The sequence below is a fragment of the Lynx rufus genome, unplaced genomic scaffold (genome assembly GCF_022079265.1).
Source record: "Lynx rufus isolate CCGP_SWC_20201006 ecotype Redwood Valley unplaced genomic scaffold, mLynRuf1.p SCAF_1, whole genome shotgun sequence".
Classification (NCBI taxonomy): Eukaryota; Metazoa; Chordata; class Mammalia; order Carnivora; family Felidae; genus Lynx; species Lynx rufus.
In genome coordinates, this window is record NW_025814823.1 from 14,595,725 (window position 1) to 14,620,833 (window position 25,109).

The 25,109-nt window shown below is 41.6% G+C and overlaps 1 protein-coding gene across 3 annotated transcripts in view; it reads right to left on the reverse strand.

Annotated features, from left to right (window-relative positions):
• Positions 1-1,109: 1,109 nt before the first annotated feature.
• The window catches only part of DCLK1 (doublecortin like kinase 1), a 335,556-nt gene continuing 311,556 nt past the window's right edge, over positions 1,110-25,109 (reverse strand). For 2 of the 3 annotated variants that reach the window (XM_047075683.1, XM_047075677.1), the window contains exons 15-16: positions 19,695-19,808; positions 1,110-1,274 (exon numbers count right to left, since the gene is read on the reverse strand). In XM_047075683.1, the coding sequence (XP_046931639.1) occupies positions 1,110-1,274; positions 19,695-19,808 (279 nt within the window). Of the gene's footprint in view, positions 1,275-14,211; positions 14,286-19,694; positions 19,809-25,109 lie in introns of all 3 variants that reach the window. The other variant, XM_047075741.1, reaches the window with a different exon arrangement.

The following is a 25,109-nucleotide window of genomic DNA, read 5'->3' on the forward strand; positions in this document are numbered from 1 at the left end:
TCCTACCAATGGGTTGATTTCTTAAAGCCCATTTTTAGAACATTCTGGATTGTGCTTTCTCCTCGGCCACCTTGCAAAGCACCTGCCTCTAGTATCCCTGTGCCCCCGGACTCCTGTGTGTGGATTTCATACTCTACACGGATTTCACAATGAAGACTGCGGTGTGTGAAAAGCAGGTAAGAAAAAGAACAAGATCTTGTTTCCTCTTTCTGTCTGAAACCCCAGCCCTATAGAGCACCTGGCAATTTATTGCTCTTTCCCACCAGTTGTTTTTATTCCTATAGATGTCTCATCCTGAGCGGGCAGACCCTCATTCACCAAGCACAAGACGAGATATGGTGACTTCCGAGGGTCTGTGCTGGAACTAGCAGCAGCTGATGTGGAAGCAGCATTTCTGGGGCATCATCAGGCCGTCTTCACATGGAGAGAATTTGGGGGAAGGGGGGCGCCATCTAGTTCCTGGGGTCAGGCTGTTTTGTCTCAGACCCAACTGCCTCCGCTTGGGATGCAGGGCTCACGGCAGCTGACAGTCATCCCTCGAGTGAAAAAGTCCCTTTCATCATGGGATTGTGAAAGAGAGGTCTTCTGTCTAAGTTATAAGCCTGCTATATTCTAAACCCACAAAAAACGACAAGCAAGATATCGTTCGAGATGTCCTTCTCGTCTGGACATCTCAGCATCTAATAACATCCCTTGATCTGCAGCAAAATCAAGAAACACGTGTGTACACATCCAGAGGCCTGAAAATTTCCCCAGGGGTTCTCCGTCAAATCCTATGCACTCAGAGGGTTAACATGTGCTATATTACATACTGCAGATCCTAGTTTGACTGATGAACACATTCATTGCTTCTATGTTTAAAAAAGTTGCAGATTAGCCTTAACCCTTTGAGGACCCTGTTAGCAGCAAGGTGCCATCTTCGCAAACGACGTGTGGTCATCTCATTGAGCCAAGAGAAATCGCTACAACGATACCAGAAAACACGCTTTCTGTTCTGCCATTCAAGCATTGAGTGCTAGATAGATCAGATGAAACCGTTTTACATAAATTTGGAAAAAAATCTCAGAGTCTCAAAGGGTTAAGCTAGGACTTCGAGTCAAAGGGTCTTCTTAAAAGGGCGAGTTTGGGGAGCGAACAGTCTCGGATGAGCTTGGGGAGTAGTCTTCCGATTCCGAGTTGAGTTCGGGTGGAGCTGGCTGGGCCTTGTACCGGCTCTTCACATCCTGGTTGCGTCTTCGTCGGAAAACCTGCCTCTCCTTATCAAGAGCGGTGGTCTAGCAGGGGCATAAAATGAGAAAGAGGACAATTAGGCTGAAGGAAGTGGCTAAAGAAACACTTTCTGGAACTTGGTGAGGTCAGAAAAAGATGCTGGCCAGCTTAACTGTTCCACTGTGGCTCGCTTTGGCTGCCAAGAGCCACCACAGCCGGGGAGCTCTCTGCTCCCCGCAAATGCAGCTCCTTAGAGCGCCTGGTCATGACATGGGGAGGCACAGGCAGGATGGATGATGTCGTGGGTTCAACCTCTTCCCAACCCTACCCAGCCTTCCCCTAGCTCCACATCTATTCCCCTTGGTGGCTCTCAGGCGGGCTAGAGCGCCCCTGGGAAAGGGGAGCCCCAGGCCCGTGTGTCTGACAAGGGAGGACGCCAGGCGTGCCTCATTCATCAACATTCAGCTCAGGGCGGCTGTATAATAAAGATGAAAGGTGATGAAGTTGTCAGACATGGAAACAGAGCCACGAGCTCATCCTGTTATTTTAGCACCTCCTCATTCTAAATTATCTTATTATCTGTTGATGAGGGAGTGTGGCTGAATCTCTGGGAAGGACTGGTTTCATTTTAATGAAACCGATGCCTGAAATGGAGAACTGCTTTGAGTGCAATTAAACCAAACGGAAACCCTCCCATGGAGTTAACTTTACAAAGTTCATTTTCATTGCAGTATGTGGTAATTTATGAAACAGAGATTCGATTTTGTAGGTATTCCAATTCCGGGTCTCTATGCCTCGTTTTCCTGATGAAACCTCAGATGATCTCCAGGATGTGCTACCCAGCCGCAGCTCTGGAAGTTATTATGACATCAGAATTGGGAACGCATGACTTCATTACAGATTTAAAGGGTGTGGGGAGGAACGGGGTCATTACAGAGAAACCTTACACAGAGAGCAGAAGAGTAGGTACAAAGCCTGAAGAAAAATATAGACGACATATAAAAGTTGAAGGCGTCCTGGTTTGAAAGTCTCTCTTTAAAAGGATGTAGCCTGGAGGTTATTCTGCTTTTAAGAGATTACTTTTCCTCTGTAGGGATATGTACCACCATTTTTTCCTCTTGAAAATTTACTGTTAGCTTCTTCAAAGAACAGAGATAAATTTATAGCCAGCCTGGTTCTGAGAACAAAGTGAAAACTAAGCCCCTCATACAATTGCGGTGCAGCATTAGAGCAATCTTAGATCTAAAATAGGGCAATCAAAGTTCCAAAATGAAGTAATAAAGAGCAAAAGAGTGCCAGTGTGTAGGAACCAGTACAGTAAATGGCTTTGTTAGGCTGAACTGCTCTGCTTTAAAAACTACCCACATACTGAAGAGCAGTGTTACAAATCAATGAGGAAGATAAACCTGAATAATTCACTTCTCCTTTCACTAGATCGTTAACACAATGATTCAATAACTGGTTTGTTGAAACATCCACCTTTGATTCCTTTACTTGCAGAGTTTTTAAGGATATATATATATATATATATATATATATATATATAGTTTTTGGTCTTCTACCCACCGACTTTATGATATTTTCAGCATCATAAACCCAAATTCCTAACTTTATTTAAAACATGGTAAAGTTACGACACATGGTATTTTGCTTTCAAAGCAAACTGAAAATGTTCTGTTTGTGTAGATTTGAATGTTTGTAAAAAAAATAGACGTCTATTTAGTCTGACTTACATAAAAACCATTCTGTAGTTAATCCAAGAGGAATATAAACTCTCCTCTTGGTCATAAAAAATATTTCTATTCCTACCTTCTTGAGAAAGAAAAAGTCATTGGCATTGGACTACATACTGACTGGTGGACTGAGACTCTGGTGTGGAGACGAAAAGCACATTGGGATTGTAGTCAGGAATTTTGAGTCCTGCTCTGTCCATCACTGGCTGTGTAAACGATTTACTCAGTTCTTAGTTAAGTAAGGAACAGTAATAATCCCTTCCCGCTTGCCCAGAATTGCCCTAGGTAAGATGTGCAAATGCTTTTTAAATGGCTGAGATGCTCTGAAATGAAGGCTTTCCCCCAGACCCCTCTTATAATTTTAAAATTAAGTAAAAGCAGGTCAGAGAAAAACATTCAAAACCAAGCTCCCATCAGAACTCATCTCAGGGCACTCTCCCTTCCTTCTTCCTTTCATCGTCACCTTCTCCATATGTATTTCATCTCCTCCTAATCTACTCAATTACTCCAAATCATGCTCTCAGCTGCAGTCACTGAAATGCGCCATTTCTCCATAAATCCTGCAAGTCAGTCTACGCAGAGGCTGGTGGCACTCAATGTTGAGCCTGTGCTTGGATGATCCCATTCCCTTTATTCTCACTTGCATTTCTCCAGATCCTTTCAAGGGCAGCCATATTCTCTCCCTTACTCGTCGTTCTGCCTGGAGAACCCTTGCCCTGGCCCCTTTAAAACCGGTCAGGTCTCGCCACTCCTGCCACTTTCTCTAGTTAGCAGCCTTCTAAATGTTTGCCCTGGTAGATGAACCCTGGTGCTCAAACGCTCCCATGCTTTTAGTTGCGCCACTAACTAGGAACTTCAGAGCAGTTCTTTCTAGAAATCTATCATGTCATGATCACATGTCACGGAATAAAGGTGGGATGGTTATTTCTGTTGGATTCATAGACTCTTAGAATGGAAAGAGAATTCATAAAGCGGTCTTTGTCCAATGCTTTGCCTTTATAAGCAGGGAAACTGAAGCCCAGGCATGTGGAGAGACTTGCCTGAATCGCATCACTAACTAGGAACAGCACTCAGTTCTCCTAGTGCAGAAGGAGGAGAAAGAAAACTCTTCCCATTTACTCTGAAGTCTGTTGAAACAGAATGAAATGGAGCCACCATGTGCCAGTAGCTCACTCTTTCTTTGTTCCCAACCAGAATGAGCTGGGGAGAAAACACTGACCACAAGTAGCATCAAAGGGCTAAAAACCAGGGCTTTCCCATGCTGACTGGCCTGACAAGCCCTCTGTTTCAGGGACAGCGAGCATGTACAATCCCACTCCGGGCCTGTAAACCCCTAGGGAGGCTTGTATCTGATGACACAAAGGCAGTTTCCTACCCACCCACGTCCTTGTAATATTCTCAAGGCCTACACAACTAATGACTGGGGTTCCCAAACAACTTGCTCTCAAAGATGCTCCAGATGGGGGTGACTGTTTTTAGGCCTTGCTTCCCTGGGTTCCTGCTCACTCTGCTTCCAGCTCCATGACTGTGGTTCATTTTACTAACATCCTCCTTGTCTGTGTTCCATGAAGCCTAAGTTTTGCTATTGCTGTGCACCCTGCCTATATCACAATCGCCTCTAACTCACTGTCTTCCCTGCCGCACTGTAGACTCTTTGGAAGGCAAGATCAAGTCTTGGGCATCCTCTCTGTGTTCTCCACAGTTCACAGCACACAATAGATACTCTGCAAATATTGCAGCTTTTGAAATATGGGAAAGTACAACAGAGGTCACATTATTTCCCCTGTTAAGCACCCAGCCCCCGTCCATCCTGCACATAGCTGACAGGTCAATTATCCCCAGGTCCGATTTATTTATAATTCCTCATAAAGCCCAACTTCTCGTCCTAACATTCACGATGTGTTTACAGGACACACTTCCAGGGTCTCATTCTTGTAATTACTCAGTTACCTGCAGACTTACTGTTCTCCATTAGCGGACACTTGATTTTCTTGCACAGCTTCCATTTACTCTGTTTACGGTTAACCATACCTCAGTTTCCCTTTCGATGTGCCCTGCTCCTGTGCTGTGTGGTTCCAGTGAAGATGACCATAGTCCCATCTTTGAAAGTGGGGCAAGGATGGGCTTGTGACCCAGGAGCAACCATGAGCCTAGTGCACTGCCCAACATCCACAACTGGCTCGGCAGGGCTACCCAAGCCAGTTAATAGGACGCAAGGAGGTTTTCACTGGAATTTCACATTTATAATGAATCCCAATTGTGGAAGGATGGTGGGCTTGGAGCTGCTTCCTACCTCCTGGTACCATGTGAAGCTCCAGTCTAAAGGCAACATAGGGAGGCAGAGTGGAGGGATGGAAAGAAACCATGCCATGGCTGAGTGCTGAATCCATCCATCACTGAAGCCAGACCCAACCTTGGAACCTTTCAGATTAGATGAAATAATAAATTTCTTTTTTTGTTTAAGCCAGTTTGGTTTGGGTATTAGTCACCTGCAATCAAAGAAGTCCTAACTGATGTGTCTCTGAGTACGCTTCAATCATTCTTGCCCTACATCTTGGCTCAAGTGCTCACCTATCTGACATTACTTCTCCTCCTTCCTGTCCACTCAAATTTATCCATGTTCCGAGATTTGATCAAACTCAAATCTCGATGGTAGAATCTGAAACTTCTTTGCATTTTCCAGAATGCCTAGCGACTGTGGCACATATATTAGAAACATATTAAATATTTCTCAATTAATAGGGGACTAAACTATTTTAGATGATTATGTGCCTTCTGAATAACAACCAAAAAAATGGAACTCTATAATACAAAAGCAACTCTATAATACAAAAGAGTAAGAACTTAAAAGCATCACAAGTTAATATTTAAGGATACGGCATGATCAAATGGTTATGTCACATAAAGTTAATATTCTCTTACACTCATATCATTATCTACTCAACAACCACTTATTGCAAAATTCTCATCATGGTAAACTGATGGTAAAACATGGTGAACTGTCATCTATCATAGCTTTAGAATTTTAATTGTGGCTATAAAATGAACTTGCCTCTAAAGTATATGTAGTCTGGGGCACCTATGTGGCTCAGTCAGTTAAGTGTCCCACTCTTGATTTCAGCCCAGGTCATGATCTCATGGTCCATGAGATCAGTTCATGAAATCAAGCCCGGCATCAGGCTCAGCAAAGAGCCTGCTTGGGAATGTCCCTCTCCCTCTCTCTCTCTCTGCCCCTCCCCTGCTCACCCACTCTCTCTCAAAATAAATAAATAAATAAACTTAAAAATATATAGTATGACAGTTCAAATTTTACACTCGAATTCTGTAGACTCCATTTGTAGTACAAAACAGATGAATTCACCAAGGTAACAGAACAATGTGCTATTCCATAATTTTAAAAAGTTATTGCTACACAATATATATTCAATCCAACTGCCAGTTTATTTCTCCCCCCAAAAAGCATTCAAAACACCACTTTTCCCCTTAAGTGCTGCATCACAAATTTAAATTCTGGTCCCTTTCAATGATTTCTGGCAGGCTGCTTTCCTCTTTATCAATTACCAAAATTCCCAGTATCAAGCAAATAGGGTCTCTCCTTAATGCCTGTCTTTGTAAGGGAAGTTTGTCCTCATGTAGAGCCTGGACGTTCCATTAAAACTTAAGACTTCCTAACAGATTTATTATTCTATTAGTTATTTTGCTCAGTTTGTAGGTTTGTTAGAACCGACATGAACGGCCTTGCAGTAGAATTCCCAAGTGTCTCCTCAGTAAGTTATCACTTTGTTAAGAACTCATAAGAGAATCTGAAGCCTGCATTATCACATTTTGGTGCTAATTACCACAGGTTAGAGGTGAGCAAGAAATCTCTTGAGATTCTGGAGTTGACCGGTAGTAACCAAATATGAAGCTCTAATCTAGTTACTTAAAATATGTACCAAATAACAACTGCTATCCTGTGTACTGAGTTACAGCTAAATAATAGCGTACTGGGGGATCCTGGCAAACAGCACACATAGATGACCATATAAAATGATAAGGAGAAACTAATATAAACCTGTCCTACACAGAAGAAACACTACCTCAGACTGTAAGTTCTTGATTATCACAGTGTCCTTGGGAGCTGCTGGATCAAGTGTGAAAACTAAGGAATGGTAAAACAATGCCAGCGACCTCAACAATTCAGGTGGCTATACACACAGTAGTTGGAAATCTTGGAGAAATTAACATCCATCAGATTTTGCTGTCTGGTGCAATACCAAGCATGCATGAATAAAAGACAGCGCTTGCCTATTACTGAAGACATATATTCCAACAATAGACAGAGCTAATGAACTCGGTCACTAGCCTCTTCTGCTACAATGAAACAATACTATCCCCCTCATAGCACTCAGATATTTTAAATCTTTATTTTTGACGTTACTTTTGGGAATCAGCATAAATATAGAGGCCATATCCATCTAGCATATCTATGAAACGTTGAAGGGAAAATAGAGCATGGAGGAGGAAAGTCAGGAATGGATCAAGAATATGAACCAGAACATTAGCTTTGTTTTTGCCAGTCTGCATCACCCGCATCTCTGTAATGTTTGTCTTGTCGGGTAGCTTTAGCTTAATCCGCTTGGAAGCAGCAATTGGGGTAAGTCAGGAGAGCTAGCTTTTTGTCCTAGCTCGGCTAATTATGTGTCCTTGGACATGTTTCTTAACCACATTGAGGCCCATAGATGGAAGGGGAGATACAGTGCATGATCCCTAGGGAAACTTTCACCTATGAAATACTATGAATATGCTTAATATCACCATCAATCTACTCTAATGGCTTATGTTTTTCTCTTAGCAAACAATGGGCTTTGCAGTCTATGGATCAAAAATAATTCTGTTCTGCAACACGGGCAGGACTTGCAAGAGATGAACCTCATTTAAGTTGTGAGGCAATGTTTTGTGTCATGGCATAATTATTGGATTTACGTAACAGCATTTTTCAGAGGCAAACGTTGACTGATTTTCCGTTTTTGCTTTTCTTAATTTATTGCTAGCCATCACAAGTAGTCTTCATTTCATTAATAAAAGAACATTATTGTGCATTTTGCCTTTTAGCCCATCCATTATTCATACTACCAAGGAGACTAAACTGAGGATGCAGCTGTTGGGGCATTAATCTCAGGAACCCTTTCCCTTGCTCGCCCTCACTCTGTAGGGACTGAGCTACGATTTGCTCGCCACTTTGGACATGTTTTGCTTGCTAGTAAAATTAAACTGGCAAATCGATTGAGACAGTCACCTTCCTCGTTTCATTCGGCTTTCTGTCATGCTTATTATGATTCTGTTTTGTTCTGCTTTCATATCCGTTTGGGGTCTCGCCAGGCGCCGCCCCAGATCTGGATCTATGACACGGTATTGCCCTATTGAAATGGCAAAAGGTTGCCTCATGGAATGAAACCTAGTAGCCTTCTAAGCTACTTCCTAGGTGTGACTCTTCAGTGTTCTTTCCTTCCTGCCCCAGGCAGAACTGCCCGGATGCTTCTCCACCACCTTTCTTAAACAGAGGCTCCTCTTGCTGGTCTGTTCTTAGTGGAATCCCAAGTTGTCCCTGCTCTCTAGAATGGGTTTCTGATGGCCTCTCACTGGAGGGTTAAAATTACAGCCACTTGCTGAGCTCAGGCTTCTAGAGGACAAAATCCATGTGCTCCCTCTGCCCTGCAGACCCTGATTTTCTCATAAGAGAAGCTAAACTGATCTGCCGTCTTGTTTTCCCTTCATCATACTAGTAACCCAAAGCACAACCACAGCCATAATTAACCTTAAGAAAACCTATGGAAATGTAGAACTTACTAAGCAGGTAAGTTATGGGTGTTTCTTTTTACTACAAAACAACTTTTTAGCTTTACTGAAAGACTTCCTCTCAGGTCGCTATAAATGGAATGCTATCCTAGAGCATCTCATACGTAATTTAATTGTCCAAACTTTAATATACTCCAAATCCTTCAAAAACATGTTTATCCTCAAAATTAAGGTTCTTCTATATTAATGGTCCCTTTATTATACAGTTCAATCATTTATTCATTGATTTAACAGACATTTATTGAGGGCCTACTATGTGCCAGACATTCCAGTAGGTGGTAGAGATACAGTTTTTAACAACCCCACCAGATGGTACCTTTTAACTTAGAAATATTTTCCCCCTAGGATGGGAGTGAAACAACTTTTTATGGAAAGGCCGAAGAGTTAATATTTCAGCCTCTGCAAGCCGTACGATTCTTTGACCCAAGTATTCAACTCTACCACTGTATGGCAAACAGAGCCATAGACAATTTATAAATGAATGTGTGTGGCCTTGTTCCAATAAGACTTTCTTTACAAAAATAGGCAGTGGGCTAGACTTGGCCCAATGGCTGTAGTGTGCCAATCTCTGCCCCGGAGAGTAACATTTAAAACTTATACTTCATGAGGATTTTTGGCAACAGAGTACTTTAAGTATCACTTAATGCCACAAATGCTCATGAATAATATAAGTTACTCGGCAGTCTATCCCAATCAGAGCATCAAAAATGCTCATGGTTCTCCTTTAATAGCGGATGCTTTGATCTGCAGCGAGATCGGTTTTCTCAGGCAGATCTGTCTGCTATGTTGAGTGCAAGATATTCTCCTGGAAATGAGAGGAACCCTGTGAAGCAATGTTTTCTGAGTTCCTCCTTTGGGCAGGGGTCTGTGAAGGCACGTTAGCACAGGCAGCTCATACAATCCTGGCCACAGGTTTGGGAGGTTGGTAATACTCTTCACATGTTTACAGATGGGGAAATTGAAAATCAGAGAAAAATGTGGAACGTGCCTAAGGTCACACTGCGGGAAGTGCTGTGGGCTGGATCCCAAACCAGTCCTTCCCAACAGCAAAGTCATCAACTCTCTACACGCTGTGCTGCCAATCTCTAACCAAGTTCGTTACATCTCAATTTTCAGGACTTTTTGGTTTCTCTAAGTGTCAAGTGGCTTGCATGTATTTGAGAATTGTCTGGCTTCAGCAGATGGACATTTACACTCTTTCTTAATAGAATAACAGTGTGTCAATGCTTATGGATTAAGTTCTTCATGACTATTCTTCCTACATACTTACACCAAATAAAATCTATATCGTATCAGCAAACATCACTGGGGAACATCTGGAGTCAAAGGATGGCAGGAATAAATACGTAGGAGAGTGTAGATTTTTTTTTTATCAAAAAGAGGAAAAGAGATTCTGAAGCAAGGTCAAAAGTAAATATGATATTTTTGATCAATACTGAACAATCGAGGATGTCAAGAGAAGTTTAAAATCTCACTTCACCTTATACCCAATCAGTAAGTCTTGGGATGCCATGACAACTTCTCATTTTAATACTAAGTATGTTATATTTCTAAAGACAGATATTGTTGACCTCCTTTCTTAGGGAGCCTCTGAAAATAAAAAGACAAAATCTCAAACAGTGAGCACCCTGTTGGACTCGGCGAAATAACACGTATGTCTCATGCTTCCTGTGTTTGAATACCATTGGTGGGCCTACAGTCCTGCCCATCTTTTGAGCATCTCGGCTTCACTTTTTAACATCCAGGTACAGTTGCAAAACCAAACCTCCTACTTCCCTGATCCTTTTCTGTCATCACAGCTTGGGTGGTTTGAAGTTTAAATCTATGCCTTCCCTACGTGTTAAACCCTCGGTTACAGAGTCTCAGGACTGGCGTGGAGTAGGGTGGTTAGTCCCTTGCTGGAACGGAGGCGTCTGCTCCTCCTTCTGCCAGTGCTCTGACACTCACTGGGGAGCACTCTCTCCACGGTGGAGGAAGGCCAAGGCAACTTGCAGCGAAACAACCTGCAATGCATGGAACTTGCGGTGGGCATTTGGCTGCTGGCGGAGGCTGGCCTGGGAGCCCTTCAGACACCATGCTGGGGTCTCCTCTCTGGCTTTCATGGGAACTCTTCTTTCAAACCTACACCAAGCAAGATGCATTTAACTGACCCCATTCCTTTTAAGAGCCGAGCATGACAGCATTTAACAGCCTTGCAAAGACTGCGCTTGGCTGCCACCGCTCTGCCTCATTACTCACTGTTTCAGGATGGTGCTTGAATCCAATATGCACATTTTAGTCACGTCATGCCTGGGAACTCAACCACCCTTTTGTCCTAGCTCACCTCCGCATTTTATCTTATCTAGCATTTTCAGCTTACGTCTTGTTTGGATATTTGTTCTGTTTAATCGGGTTACCACGTTCTGGCTGTTGCCTTGTTCTGCGTGTGGAAGATGCAGGATTCTTCTCCGTGTGTTGTTGGCCATAGCACCTGCCACAGTGACAGCTTCACTTGAGAGAGGCACAGGATGTGTATGACCACATCCCCCATTGATAAGGACGCATTTTCAGGAGGGGACAATGTAACGAGATGTAAGTGGTTCCCAGAGGCTCACGGTAAGGCCATGAGGGAGTGGAATGGCCTCAATGGCTCATTCCTCGGGGAGTGTCCCCCCCTGGACTCAAGGTGACAGGACCAAGGACTCCTGGAAAAATGGGTCAAGGAGGACACTGCTCCCCTGGTTACAGCTTAGAAGCAGCTCCCCCATTAAGAGGCAAGAGAATGAAGGGGAGAAAGAGGAAAGCGGACCCCCACCATTTCTCTACCATCACCAAAAAGCCTATTACGAAGGACATGACAATTCTGGGCACCCCGAAGAGATGCTTTTCCAGCCCATGCCCTGATGCGAGCTGCTTTACAAAAAAGCAACCCCGACTCCCAAGTGTTATGCTCAGAGAAGTGAAAACAGCCATGAGCACTTGTAAACACAACAATTGGGAGCGGGGATGTTTGCCTCTAATGATTGTTTATGTTGGAAGTTGGCTGCCACCGTGGTTAGACAAATGCTCCTACTTCATGGAGATAAAAGGCAAGCATTTGCAATCAGTGAGGAGAGTGTGTTCGTTCTGAGGCTAAATGGCATTATAAAACTTCCTAATTAAGCATATATGCCGATGAGTTTTTAGCCTCGTTTCTCCAATTTAACTTTACATACTGGGTGTGCTGTTTACTCCAACATTAACTATAAACATTGTTGTTACTGCCCCCAGCTGGAAAACAGAGCAGTTTATGTGTGGAAGAAAAAAGAGATTATCTCCCATCTGCTCCTGCCCATTATTCAGGGATGTGTCATTTTGTCTGCTGATGGGAACCATCACTAGGATTTTAGTCAAATGGCCTTTTTATACTTGGCTACATTTATTAATTATTGTGTTTACTTGGCATTTTGCTCCCACCCCTAATCTCACAAATCCAGCAACGGAATCTCCCAGAGCTTTCTTTTTGAAATCAGATTAATTTATATGTGCAATGTGTGTTGTACCAGTATGCACAACTGTAATTAGGCATATTTGATGCCTATTTTTAATTGTATATCAACTTTACTCATATATATTTGGTTACTATGCCTGAGGTTAGGAGGCACACAATTAACAAAAAGGGCAGAGCATGGAGTGATTCCATTTATATAAAGTACAAAACCAGGCAAAGCTAATTAACGTGGATAGAGTCCAGGTCAGTGTTTACCCTTGGGGCTACGTGACCCTCCTGGAAGGGCCCTGAGGTGGAGGGGGGTAATCTCCAGAGGTGCTAGCAATGTTCTGTGCCCGAACTGGGGGCCCTTACAGGGGCGTGTTCAGTTCGTGAGAATTCATGATATGTGCACCCTTCTGAATGCAGATTATCCTTCAGTGAAAAGTAAAAGACGGAGAGACCGTTTTCTACATTAAAAAGTCAAAAAGAAGAGTCTGCATAAAGGCAAATCCTGATTAATCCCCCCCCAAAAAAGGTTAAAAATAAAACAGAGTTCTTTCTATACATATAAAGTTAATTTACTTAAGTAAATAAAAAGGTTGCGTGTAATTCCTGCACGCATATCAGTCTAGAAGACACAAATAGCCTTCGACGTAAAACTGATTTTAAAACATTCATTTAAGTTTAGGTGTTTTCCTGCTTTAAACAGACTTGGAAACTATCATGGCTTTAGTATACTGGATAGTTTGTCAAAGTGTGCCCTTTACTGCTCTCTTAAGCCCTTTGTTTTGAGTGTAGAAGTAAAAATTAGGAATAATTAATTGGGAGTTAAAATTACATATTGCGTGTGTGTATATCTTATATCTATATCTATATCTATCTATCTATGTAGATAGATAGATACAGACACACACATATATTTCTTGTTTTCTAAAATTTAGTAGTCTAATGCATGAAAAAAACATCAGGTAGCTACATTTCTGCAGATAGACTCCATCACTTGATGGAAACAAATACCAAAACCCCTGGAATTTTTCCTAGCAAACACTAAGATGTGGAGCTTTACCTGGAGATCATTTCAGAAACATCGAGATGGAGGAGAAAAGTTCCCTGGGACTTCTCAGAGTAAATTTTCCAAATCATCAAAAACCATCCTGCCTGTGGATAACTTAAAGAGACACAAACAATGCCCCTTGAAGGAAATGCCAGGGCAGTTGACTAGAATAGAAAATGATTGGATAGAATTCTTAGCCCAGTTTAAAAAAAAAAAAAAAAAATCGATACCTCCCATACACAGTCCCTTTGCTTCTGCAGATAAGCCGGCTAAATAATCTGACAGTTACAAAATATTGAAAAATAAATTCATGCAATAGCTAGTACATAAAGGGATTTCCAGGGGGAGAGAGGTAACAATAAAACGAAAACAAAACAAAACAAAAAGGTGGAGAATTTGAAAACACAAGCTTACCAACACACACAATGCATTCTATAGCTCATTGTACTTGGAGAAGCTTCTACTACTAACGTGTAAATGCATTGTTTCATCCATCTAATAAGGTCAAGGTTGGGCTTGATGACTTTAAAATGACAGTATATACTTCTATAGAACGTACACTAAGGCACTATTGTTCTTCCATTTGTTAAGGGACAGAAGAGCACCGGTAATCATTGTTTTAATTAGCAACATCAGGAAAAGGCTTTGGCATTAACACTAAATATACTGTCCTTTTAACTGTAAGGAAAATTGATACTGAGCATGTGCAATGGAAAGAAAGCTGGCAAATGTCAGTGTGAATAATGGGTGAAAAAAAGGAATGAGGGGGTGTGGCATCTCAATCAAGATTAAAATGAAACTGATAAAGCAGCATATGGACTGGATAACAAATCAAAAGCATGTTTATCCACTGAAGGAACTGGTTAATGGAGACTGCCAGCACGTTGCCATGGAAACACTGACTGTTGAGCTGCACCATCTCATACCTTATCCAATACATTCCTGGTTGCTGGTAGTAGTCCAAAGACCCTGATCTCTTGATGGTAAACCCGTGGTCCAGCTGAGCAGAGAGAAATGGGGGCAACTCAGTGGATCGACATTGTGCTAAAGAATTAACGACTCCAGACCAAGCTCTTCTTCATTGACTATATATTCATATATAGTTACGATGCCTCTTCTGCAGGGTAACTAGCTAATACCCTAAATCTGCACCTTGAAAATAAAAAGGCAAGAAAAAACACTAATCCCTCATGAATATCTCGGAGGCCAATTTGTTAGAATAGATCTAATTTGTCAGACAAGGTTTTGAATGCACATTTAATAATGTCCTCTCAATTTCAAAAGATATAAACACCTCTTCATATGCCATAGAATGGAAAATGCTTCACAATTAAATGAAGTACTGAAATCAGCTTTAGCCACCTAGGAGAAAGCAGATCGGACCCCCTCCTCCCCATCTTACCCCATCAGGCTTAAATTTGAGGGCTTCGTAAATATGAAATAAAAGATGACAGGAACCCTCACAAATCACAGCGATTTGGAATTCTTTCTTGAAGAGTTAATCTTCGAAAGCAGAACTACTCTTAAAGGTGAATCTTAATTACATTTCTGAACTAAAAAGATATAATATAAAACAGTAAGTTTTCTCTATGAAAATACAGAAAATAAAATGAAATGAAAAATAGTTTTCAGTGTATATTAAAAATGCATATGTACAGTCAAGAGCTTAAGATTAACCAAAGGTACAATAAATAGAAGACAGGATAAGGTCTCAAAGTTGTTCATCCTGGAATAAGATGTTAGGCTTTGGCTACCTAGGAATAAAAGGTTCAATCCCCAAACTTGAAAACAATACCCATGCGGTACACCCACTCGCCCATTCTGCCCACGAGAGGAGGCAACACGCACACCTTTCTTTAGAGAGACGCCCGAGAGTGCTGTGCTGACAGTTTCTACTTCTGAATTCACAAAGGCATGGCAAAAACAGGCTGGGGCACCAGACGTTTAAACTAAAAACTGCTTGGAGGACTGGGGGTTCTGATTATAAACTAGGCTATCTGGGTGTTCGTGGAACAACGATGTGAGATTTTAATCTTTAAAAAAGGTGCGTTTCGTTTCATTTAAGAAAAAAAAAAAGAATCCAAGTACCCTTGCCTCAGGGAGTCATATGAAGTCCTGCACTTCTGTTTTAGTCCACGGAGTTGGCTACTCGGTAACTAGTCCTCTGTTGCCATCTACAGGCCAAGTGTCCCATAACAGGACACACATCGGAAGGCGTTAGTGCCACGGGCTCTCACTGTACGACTCGGCTTCCCAGAATCACAATTATTTGCACACTGATTAGTATGGATTTGTTCAATTAGACTGAAATGCTCTATTTGCATGAGCAAAATGCAAAGGAAGAACTTTAAAGCATTAGGAAAATTATCGGTTAAAATAATAAACAGAATTAAATGAGGAAAAATAAATTGGAACTGACATCTTAGTCATCGGTTCTTCATCAAGCTGAGCAAATCTAATAATGCCTCCCTCCCTCCCTCAGCTCCCAAGAAGTCCACCGTTAAAATGTCATCTCTAATTCCATTTTATGTCTATAAATTGCATTTTAATAACCTTTTGTTTCCCTTTCTCTGTTCTGTTGTGTGTGTGTGTGTGTGTGTGTGTGTGTGTGTGCGCGTTTTAATCCCCCAACTACTGAGAAAGGTAGTAAAGGGACAATGGAGTCTTTCTGAGAAGGCAGAGTGCTGCATTTACAAGGGTAGCAATGGGTTTCCACCTAATCACATCACCTGACCTCAATGTCAGAACACCCTTTCTCCTTTTAGAAGGGCCGGGTGATCGCCATGGGCCTCCAGCTGGTAATTACTCTCCTGGCCAACTTGAGGACCTCTTGCAACCTTAATATAAAGTTATCATTTGCCCTTTCTTTGGTCTTAATAATGCAGGGGGTGGGAAGCAGAAAAGAAAAAAAATGACAACAGGAACAAAAAACACTGAGGTTCAGAACCACGAGTGCATGTTAAACTACGCTCGTGTCATAAATTACATCTGAGACTAGATCCTGTTTGTTATGACAGGACGCTCTTTTTCCTTTGTCACTTTGGGAAAGAAAAAGTGTCATGAATTCCTTTATAAGCATTGCTGATCTCCAGTGGGTAGTTAGATTTCTAACTAAGGAAAGAGGAGTGCCAGTTAAAGATTAATGTTTTAATTGTTGATTTCCTGAAAATATAAGCTGACTGATACTACATTCTAAATACCTTTTGTTTTTCATTTTAAAGGGTGTGTGTAATTTCCAAACAATCGGTCCCATAGAGGCAGTTTAAAATTAAAATACATTATTTTATAGCCTCTGGGGAGAGCACACGTGCGCATGGGAAAAAATTCTGTCTGAACGAAATGTATGCTGCAATCAGTTTTTCTTATCTATCAATAGAAGCCATTTACAACATTATATTAATTATAGGAATTTTTCATATAGGTGAATTAATAATCATATTGCGTCATTAAATTGTTGAGTGGTGTTTATAGGATGCACCACTTATGAAGGATGTTCCTCCTACCTCCCACTTATAGTCTGCCTCAGAGCAGAATATCATTCTTTGGCAGTTATGCCGTAGTTTGAATTGGAATACAGTTGACTCTTGACCAATGAGGGTAGGGATGCTGACCCCCAGCACAGTCAAAAATCCATGTATAACTTTTGAGTCCCCCAAATTTAACTACTAAAAGACTACTGGAGACTGGAAGCCTTACTGATAACAGGAAATTAACACATATTTTGTCTATATATTACACACTGTGTAAATAAAGTAAGCTGGAGGGAAGAAAATGTCATTAAGAAAATCGTAAGAGAAAATACACTTACAGTCCTGTATATATTTATTTAAAAACACTCACATCTAAGCAGACCCATACAGCTCAAACCCGTGTTGTTCAAGGGTCAACAGTATTATTTAATGTCAGGGCTCCTTTTTCTTGTGCTAGTCCCCTGAGACTTAGTCTTTGCCCTGTGAGAACGGGAAAACTGCTGTGGAGTATAAATGACTTATCCAATGCTATTCTGAAAGTTAATCACAAAGGCAGCCAAACTGGCCAATTTCTAATCCCTAGCCCCGCCCTGCCACCGGCGACCTCCCCCAGGTTTTAATGGAGGGTGTGGACATTTTTGAGAGAAAAGCACTCTGTGGGGGGCACAGAAATGTATACATCAGGGCAGGCCAGCTACTCCTCAAACAACACCTGAAATTTACAGTTGTGCTCTCTCTCTCTCATGCTTGAAATATTAACAATGCTGATTAACATGTGAATTGTGCCTTAGAGTGGAGAAGGCACTTTCCCAGATATTTCTCCAAACAGCTCATTGTTTTGAGTCTGAGTTAAGTTGATGCTTTTTTTAGATTTGTAGTGAATAAAGAAGATTCAATAAGCACACAACTAATGTGTACACGCAGCCATACACAGTCCATTTTACAATTTATATTACTAGTTTGTATAGTTTCCATAGAAATGTTAGTGATGAACTGAGAAACTGATATGGAATTGTATTCAAAATGGTCCAATCATGATATTTAGGGGGAAAAATTCCATAGGCCTTGATCTTCAAATACTAAGTTAGAGTTTTTTGAGATCTACTTAGATAAAGTTTTAATAAACTCCGATGGATTAGGTTTCAGAATTTATCCCAATTTGATTAAAGTAGGATTTCTCCTCAAATCTGTGTTGTCTATCCACTGGAAAATTGCCCTGAAGTTCCTGCCCTTAGTCATTGTAAGACTCCCAGAATACCGTGAACAAACCATTATTGAGCAACCAAGGCAAACTTAACCAAAGACTAATCAAAATAAAAGACCAAGAAAAACGAAAACAAAAAACAAAGTGACGAAGGTGGAAAGGCACCCTTTCTAGCCCCATAAGCCCTCAGTGGGAGCAGAAAACCAGTCCTTTTCATGGACAAGCGTGCTGGCAGTCCATTCCAAAAGTAAGTTGTGGAGTCAAACATTTTGGAATAGACTTCTATCTGGAATGAATGATGAAAACAGAGTATAGAAGGTCTGGTTTAGTGGAGAATCGCCATGAGATTGTTACTTCCAAAAATTACTGACCGAATATTAGCTGACAACAAAGAACACCCACATCTATAGAGACACGAAGGACAGTGCACTTGTACGTTGCATTTCCTTAGAACAAACTCGAGAGAGAGGGCAAGGAGAATAACTTGGAATTTTAAACTCTCGGCAGCACTGGGAAGCATCTGCAAGAGTCTGCGTTCTATTTAGCACCGTGAGTGGGCTCGTGAGCCAGTTACTCACATGTGGCTCACTGTGGAAAGGGTTCAACCAAAAAACACGAAATGCAAACGGTACGAGAACGTGTATACATACATTTGTGCCATCTGCAAATTCTGGAAGCTCATATCAAATATTTAGTAACCTGGATCTGGGACTGATTGTACTGAGTGTGTCACTTATCCATCTTTAGTTTATCTGGGGCTCTAGTGGAGCCAAAAAAGAAACAAAGAAAGGAAATAAAGACACCCAAAGAAGTGGTAAAACAGTACCGTTCATGAGCAATAAAGTACTGTTCAATAGCATATATGCTTTTTAAAATTCGACATTGTAGTGTGTAAGTTCTTTGTTTAGAAAAGAAAAAACAGCTCAAGCGATTTCACATTGAGTATGCTGTTAAAATTTACATACTCTGAAAAAAGAGGAAATTATTAAAAACTCAAGTAATCTGGGACCTGAATATATTTACTCTAGAATATGACACCAGGAAGTATGAGGTTTCATTATTCCTCTGCCCAATTTAATCTTTGCCTAGAGCTGCTATCAAATTGCATAAAGTGTATGTCTGCATGTATAGAACAGAAAAAAAAAATCCTTGTGCAGCCACATCAATAAAATGGTAAATGGTAAAAGACTTTCAACTTTAAAAACAGAAATTTCTAAGGAGCAAGACTCCGTTATTTCTTTGGGTGTTCACAGCAGTTCAGTTTCACTGAAAATCGTGCTGCGCAAGCCTTCTGCTATGTTTTGGCTTTCATTTGGGTCTCGTACAAAGATCTATAGTGTTCCGATCTCTCTCTGCAGTGTTGTCTCTCCCGGCTTCCCTCTCCCTCCAGGTCCTGGCAAAAGGACACTGTGAACTCTTTTTCTCAGAGTCCCAAAGTTTGCATTGGCACAGAGTCCACGGTGGGGGAGGTTTTCTCCTTTAAAAAATAAATCATGAAATTAATATGTACCGCGAGACACCCTGGAGGTGTTGGATAATGATGTGACTCCTAGGGAAACGTTCGGCGAAAACACATAATGTATATAAGCCCCGAGCCTCCCCCAGTGCATTCAATGGTCGAGCTGTCTAAAGAAATGACCCACTCTGCTGTCTCTGGGTGGACTCTCCTGAGTAATGCCTGTCTCTTAGGTGGATTGCTTTTACAAAGTTATAGGTGGATATTTCAGATGCTTACTGCTATGACAGAAACTCCAGCTGCGGTGCTATTCGGCTTGGGGCCTGTGTTGAAATGCTTCTTTATCTTTCCAGCTACTGACAGCTGATGTTCATTTTCTGGGAGGCCGTCATCCTGGGGAAAAAAAAAAAAGAAATGAAGAAAAGAAGAAAAAGAAAAAAAATGAGATAGATGGAAAATGAGGCCAAGATCTTCCAGTAGCAGGCGGTGATCTTAGAATTTGTAAGATTTCAGAAATAAACTAACCAATGTCTTCTCATTAAACACGGTTGTTGGAAGTACTGCTCTGAGGTCTCACTCATTTCCACATCTGCCCTAAAATCAATTTGCCGTGTCATTCTGTCCCTAAATAAAAAGTTTTTATTTCTGTGTTTGGTTTCTAATAAAATTGATTTCAGCCATGACCCTAGGGACATATGTCAAAAAGCAAGTTAAATCTGAACAACCCTCCCCCACCCCAAATCAATGTAAACATCTTCTTTTTTTTTTTCTGAACCAAGAGTTTTATCCTTTTAGCCCATCATTCAGGCCCCAAAATGAAAAAACTGACAGTCTTGGGCTCATGCAAGGGCCCGTAAATAAACTCAGCCTGGTTCCACAGCTACTCAATCGACCATTCTATAATCCCAGACAATCTTCCAGGCAAAAAGTTCTTCCTTGGGTTTTAAATCCTCCTTACTGCCTTCAAATCATCTGTTATTTTGACATACTTCACATTGGAGCTCATTTTAACGAAGGCTTCTGCTCTCTGCCGGAGCTGTCTATGATGGAGGCTAGACAGATTGCTCCCTTTTGCTAAATACTGTTAGGATAACAATAACCAGAGCCATAAGTATGTGCCACCACTTACTAGCTCATGTTGAAAAGGCTGCCCAATCCTCGAAGACAGAGACTGTGTTTTGTTCACTACAGAACCCTCGGGTCTCAGCAAAGTGCTTTGGCACATGGTAGATGCTTACTACATATTTGTGGAATAAATGAATGAATGGATAATAAAGTGTTTGTTACTATCTGTTAAAACCAAATTCCTGGCAAGACTTCAAGGCCATTCATCATTTCCTTCTCTCTTTCCTTTCCACCATTTTGCATGTTATTTCTTGGCTCCACCCAGGAAAATAAATTGCTGCTTCCCTGGCATAACATGCTTGCCCTTTTACATAACCTAGTCTCTCCTGCTTTCAGTACTTGGCTATTCATTTATTTAGTAGCAGCTGCACGTCTACAGTGGACCAGGTACTACGGTGGCAAGAGGTGGGGGAAGATGGGGAGCAAACATAGGCATGGGTTTTGTTCTTATGGGCCTGATGGCCTCTCTGTTTCTTCAAAACATGGGTCCACATCACCTGTTCCAAAACATTTTTCCCCTACTAAGCAAAATTCATTATATTGGTTCTTCTGTAAACTCCTAATGCTTTTTCATTATATATATATTTGCACTATTTACATTCTTCTGATGTTAGGTGATTTTGTATGTACATATGTAATTAACATATATAGTTTATACATATATGATATATAATCAACTCTGAACTCCTGTCCCTTTTGTACCACATCGTCCATATCTTCTATAATCTTTTATATTAGCACTGGTTCAGTTCCCTGCTCACAGTGGATAGCCAATTTATGATATTCTTGGACAGATTTATTAATGGCTAGAAGAAAAAACCATTATTATGCTTATTAAGTCACATCAGAAACCAAATCTTAAGGAAGGATGCTTTGCAGTGATTGCAGAGTAAATTCAAAAAGTTTTTTAAAAATCGACACTCTGAAAAGAGTCAGAAATAAAGTGAAGGTCAATTAGGGTAACAGTGGGATAATATTTGGGAAGGGAAGAGAAACAGGGACATATCAAGTACTTCCTCTGTCCGGGGCTATGCCAGGGATGGTAGGGGGTGGGAGAAAAATGATCTGTGCCCACCAGAACCTTGAGGGCTGAGAGACAAAGTAGGCACACACAATGTCAAATAATAAAGCAGATCAAGAAGATAAGAAAGAGCTGTCAAGAGGCATGTAGCCTCATGGCTCAGCTAGAAACACGGAAGGAGTTCAGAGGAGAGAGGACATATTTTCAGTTGTGAACAGAGAAGACTTCAAGAGGAATATGGGCTCCAGCCTGGTCCTTAACGAGGGGGAGCGATTTATGGGTAGAGAGGAGGAAATCAATGTTTTGGTGTACAGATGTGAGTGAGTGGGACTCACTCAGTGTGAGTCTCATTGCCAAACAATGAGTTAAGCAGTTTATCTCTAGTTAAGAGTATGTAGGAGAATAATGATGGAGAAAGCTGAAAAAAAATCAAAACAAAACAAAACCAAAAACAGACTGGCCACAAATGACTATGAGAAATACCTGGAAATGGAAGATTTAATCTCTTTCAGGAATAAAAGCAATGCTTTTTAATAAGAGGGGTGTAAGGGTAGGAGGTAGAGAGGACTAATGGCCCTTTACTCACATAGATTTAGAATTATGCAACCCAGAGGTTTAAACACAAGGGTGAATTCAATGGTGTATGTGAAACACTTTTTTAATGGTGGAGGAAACAAGAGGCCTCTGAATCTAAGTTAGAATTCTGGGAGCATTTAAACATTTGATGAGGGATGAAATGATTAGTGTCATGTATTAGTGTCATGTATTTGGCATAGGTTGGGGCTCTGCCTGAGTGAAAGGGAGCAGCCTGACAGAAGGGTTCCCCCCCAAGATTATACATGTACGCGTAATCATCTCTTAATAGATTTCCAGGCTAGCTGAGTCAAAGTGATTTGTATGCATTTTAGATTAAAAGCGAATTTGAAAAACTTAATCGGGAAGTAGGCTGAAGGAAGGTTTTTGTCTTTAGGAACCCCCCCCCCCCCGCCAAAAAAAAAAAAGACACCTTGAGCATATCTGTAGTCTCAGGATCAGAAGCTGCTGGAAAGGAAGAGCTGGAAGACAGGAGAAAGGGGCTAATCAGGGTGAGGGGAAGGGATGGAAGGGAAATGAAGCAGTCTGCCCTGGGGAAATGCAAGTTTACCTCTTTCTGTGAGGTAAGGTGAAGGAAGGAGAGAGTGTGGCCCATTTGGAGTGTGGCCCAATGGGAGTGTGGCCCATTGGTGGAAGGGAGCAAAGATAAAAGAGAAAGCCAGGAAGAAGAAGGTGACACAAGTGTTAACTGCTATGTGGCCCTGGGTGAGGGGTTTACATATACTGTCCCCTTAATCCTCAGATTATCCTCTATGACAGGCATTATCAGTCCCATTTTGAAGATGAGCAAACTGAGGCTCAGCAAAGGTTAAGTAATTTGCTCAAGGTCACATAGCTACAAAGTAGTTGAGTCAGGACTGAACCAAGTCTGAAAGTATTCTTTCCATGACACCACATTGTATCCATCCAGGGCATTCGTTAGCACGGCATCAGTTACAAAAGGGCTCCCTCAGGGTTAAGTGGAAGGATCCCAACTTTTCCATGATGAAAATGGTGCAATGGCAAGGAGAAAGAAGGATTCAATTGGAGACTGAAAAAAAAAACAGAGAATACCTGGACAGGCCTCAGTGGAACCTGGGATGGCATCCGGATGAAGGTCAGTAAAAGGAATAGTGAGCACTTCAGGGAGCCCAGTGGAATGCAGTTGACTTTTATGTCAAGGAGAGACTAGATGTCTACTATACAGAGCCGGGCTCTCCAATCCTATGTGAAGCAGGTGGCGTTAGAAGGCCTGGCTGACACCGGATGACACAGAGTTGCAGAGGGTCCCAGTGTGGTCCTGTGACCCACACAGGCTGTGGTTAACAGGCTGGGTGAGATTATAGAGACAACACACGGTAGGGATTCCACAGGAGTGGCCCCTTTCCGACCTCCTGAGGGAGAGGTATTCCTGCCATCTCCTCACCTCCTCACCGGGGCCATTGTAGCCTGAAATTTCCTTTACCTGGCTTTTCTCCCCCTGCCAGTTCCTGAGCTCAGAGTTTGCTTTCTCACCACCCTCAGCATGGACTTCGTTATCATTTCCTGGCTCTGTCCTGGTCCTAATCTCCTGTCAAGACTCCTAGCAACTCTTTTAGATGTTGGGTCCTGGGGGTTCAGGCCTCCAGCTTCAAATTCTCGTGAAGCTTTCAGCTTCCCTTGGGTTATTAGTGCACGCTGAAGCAATGAAAGTCCCGAAACAACCCTCACACGTTGTCAGAGATGCTTCTGACTTCATAAATCTTAAAACATTTCAGGTTTTTTTTCCCCAATGAAATAAAGAGTCTCAGCTAGAGAATGTGGGGAGGGAGCGTGCACACACACACACACACACACACACACACACACCTCACATCAACTGAAAGTCTGCAGAGTTTTATAGCAATTTTGAAGGCTTTGAGCATAATTGGATTAAAAGACATAAACAACTGACTTTGCAGGCCCCTAATCTGTACCTGAGGCATACGGATTGATGATGGAGATTTAGTTAACTTACTGTCTTGCATCAATAAAATAAATAGGGCCATTAAAAACATACATTTTTATATATACATCTTTATCGCCGTTATTCTGAATAGACTGTGTGCCAAAAATGTGCTATGAATTTTCGAAACGTGACAAACCTGGCAGTGTGTTACAAATAGTTATAGTATTATTACCATACGTTCTGGTATGTAGTTTCTGGGAGTAGTTTCTGAAGTTTGACACGGGCTGGTTGTGGTTTGAGGTTAGTGGTTTTTGATTTAGAAATTCCCATCCACCACGTGGCAGAGCATTGCAGCTGACAAGAACAAAATTAGTTTGCAAAATGGAAAATGAACTCTCACAGCTGTCTGTAGGAGACCTAGCCTCCTGGTCTCCATTTCTCCAGCGGATGTTGGGGAGCAGCTGCGAGGAGGGGTGTGGGGGCTTGGATGTGAAGTCACTCGGCGGAGTAAATTCCCCTCTTTCCTCAGGGAAACCATTCCAGGGGTCATGCTTTAGAAAACCCTCCTCCCCTCGTGGGTTTCTGCTTTTGACTCGTGGATCTGGTTTTCAGTCAACTCATTACCAGGCTCTATTATTAATAATATCTGTGAATTTATGAGAAGGCATGGCAGTCGTGAGCAGTTTACTACCAGAATATCCCTATTTAGTTTTAAGTCATCTCTCAAGTACATTAGAGCACTCTTCAATAGCAGCTTCATTTGGCATCCCAGGGTTTGGCCTCTTGATTCTTGTTAACCGTCTCCAGCTGTACGGCACCCAGGACCTTTGACTCTCTCCAGCTTGGCCCTATACATCCCCTATGTCTACAATTCGCACTGCGCTTGAGGAGAAAATGTGAAGTAAATTAAGATCTAGCTTGGAGAAAGGGCAGGATAAGATGCCTAAATGGAAACTTGAATTCCAGGTCATCATTTGTAATTCATGAATATAAATAGGTGGTTTTATTTATTATTATAGTATCATTAGGGGTTCTCTTAATTTCTAAC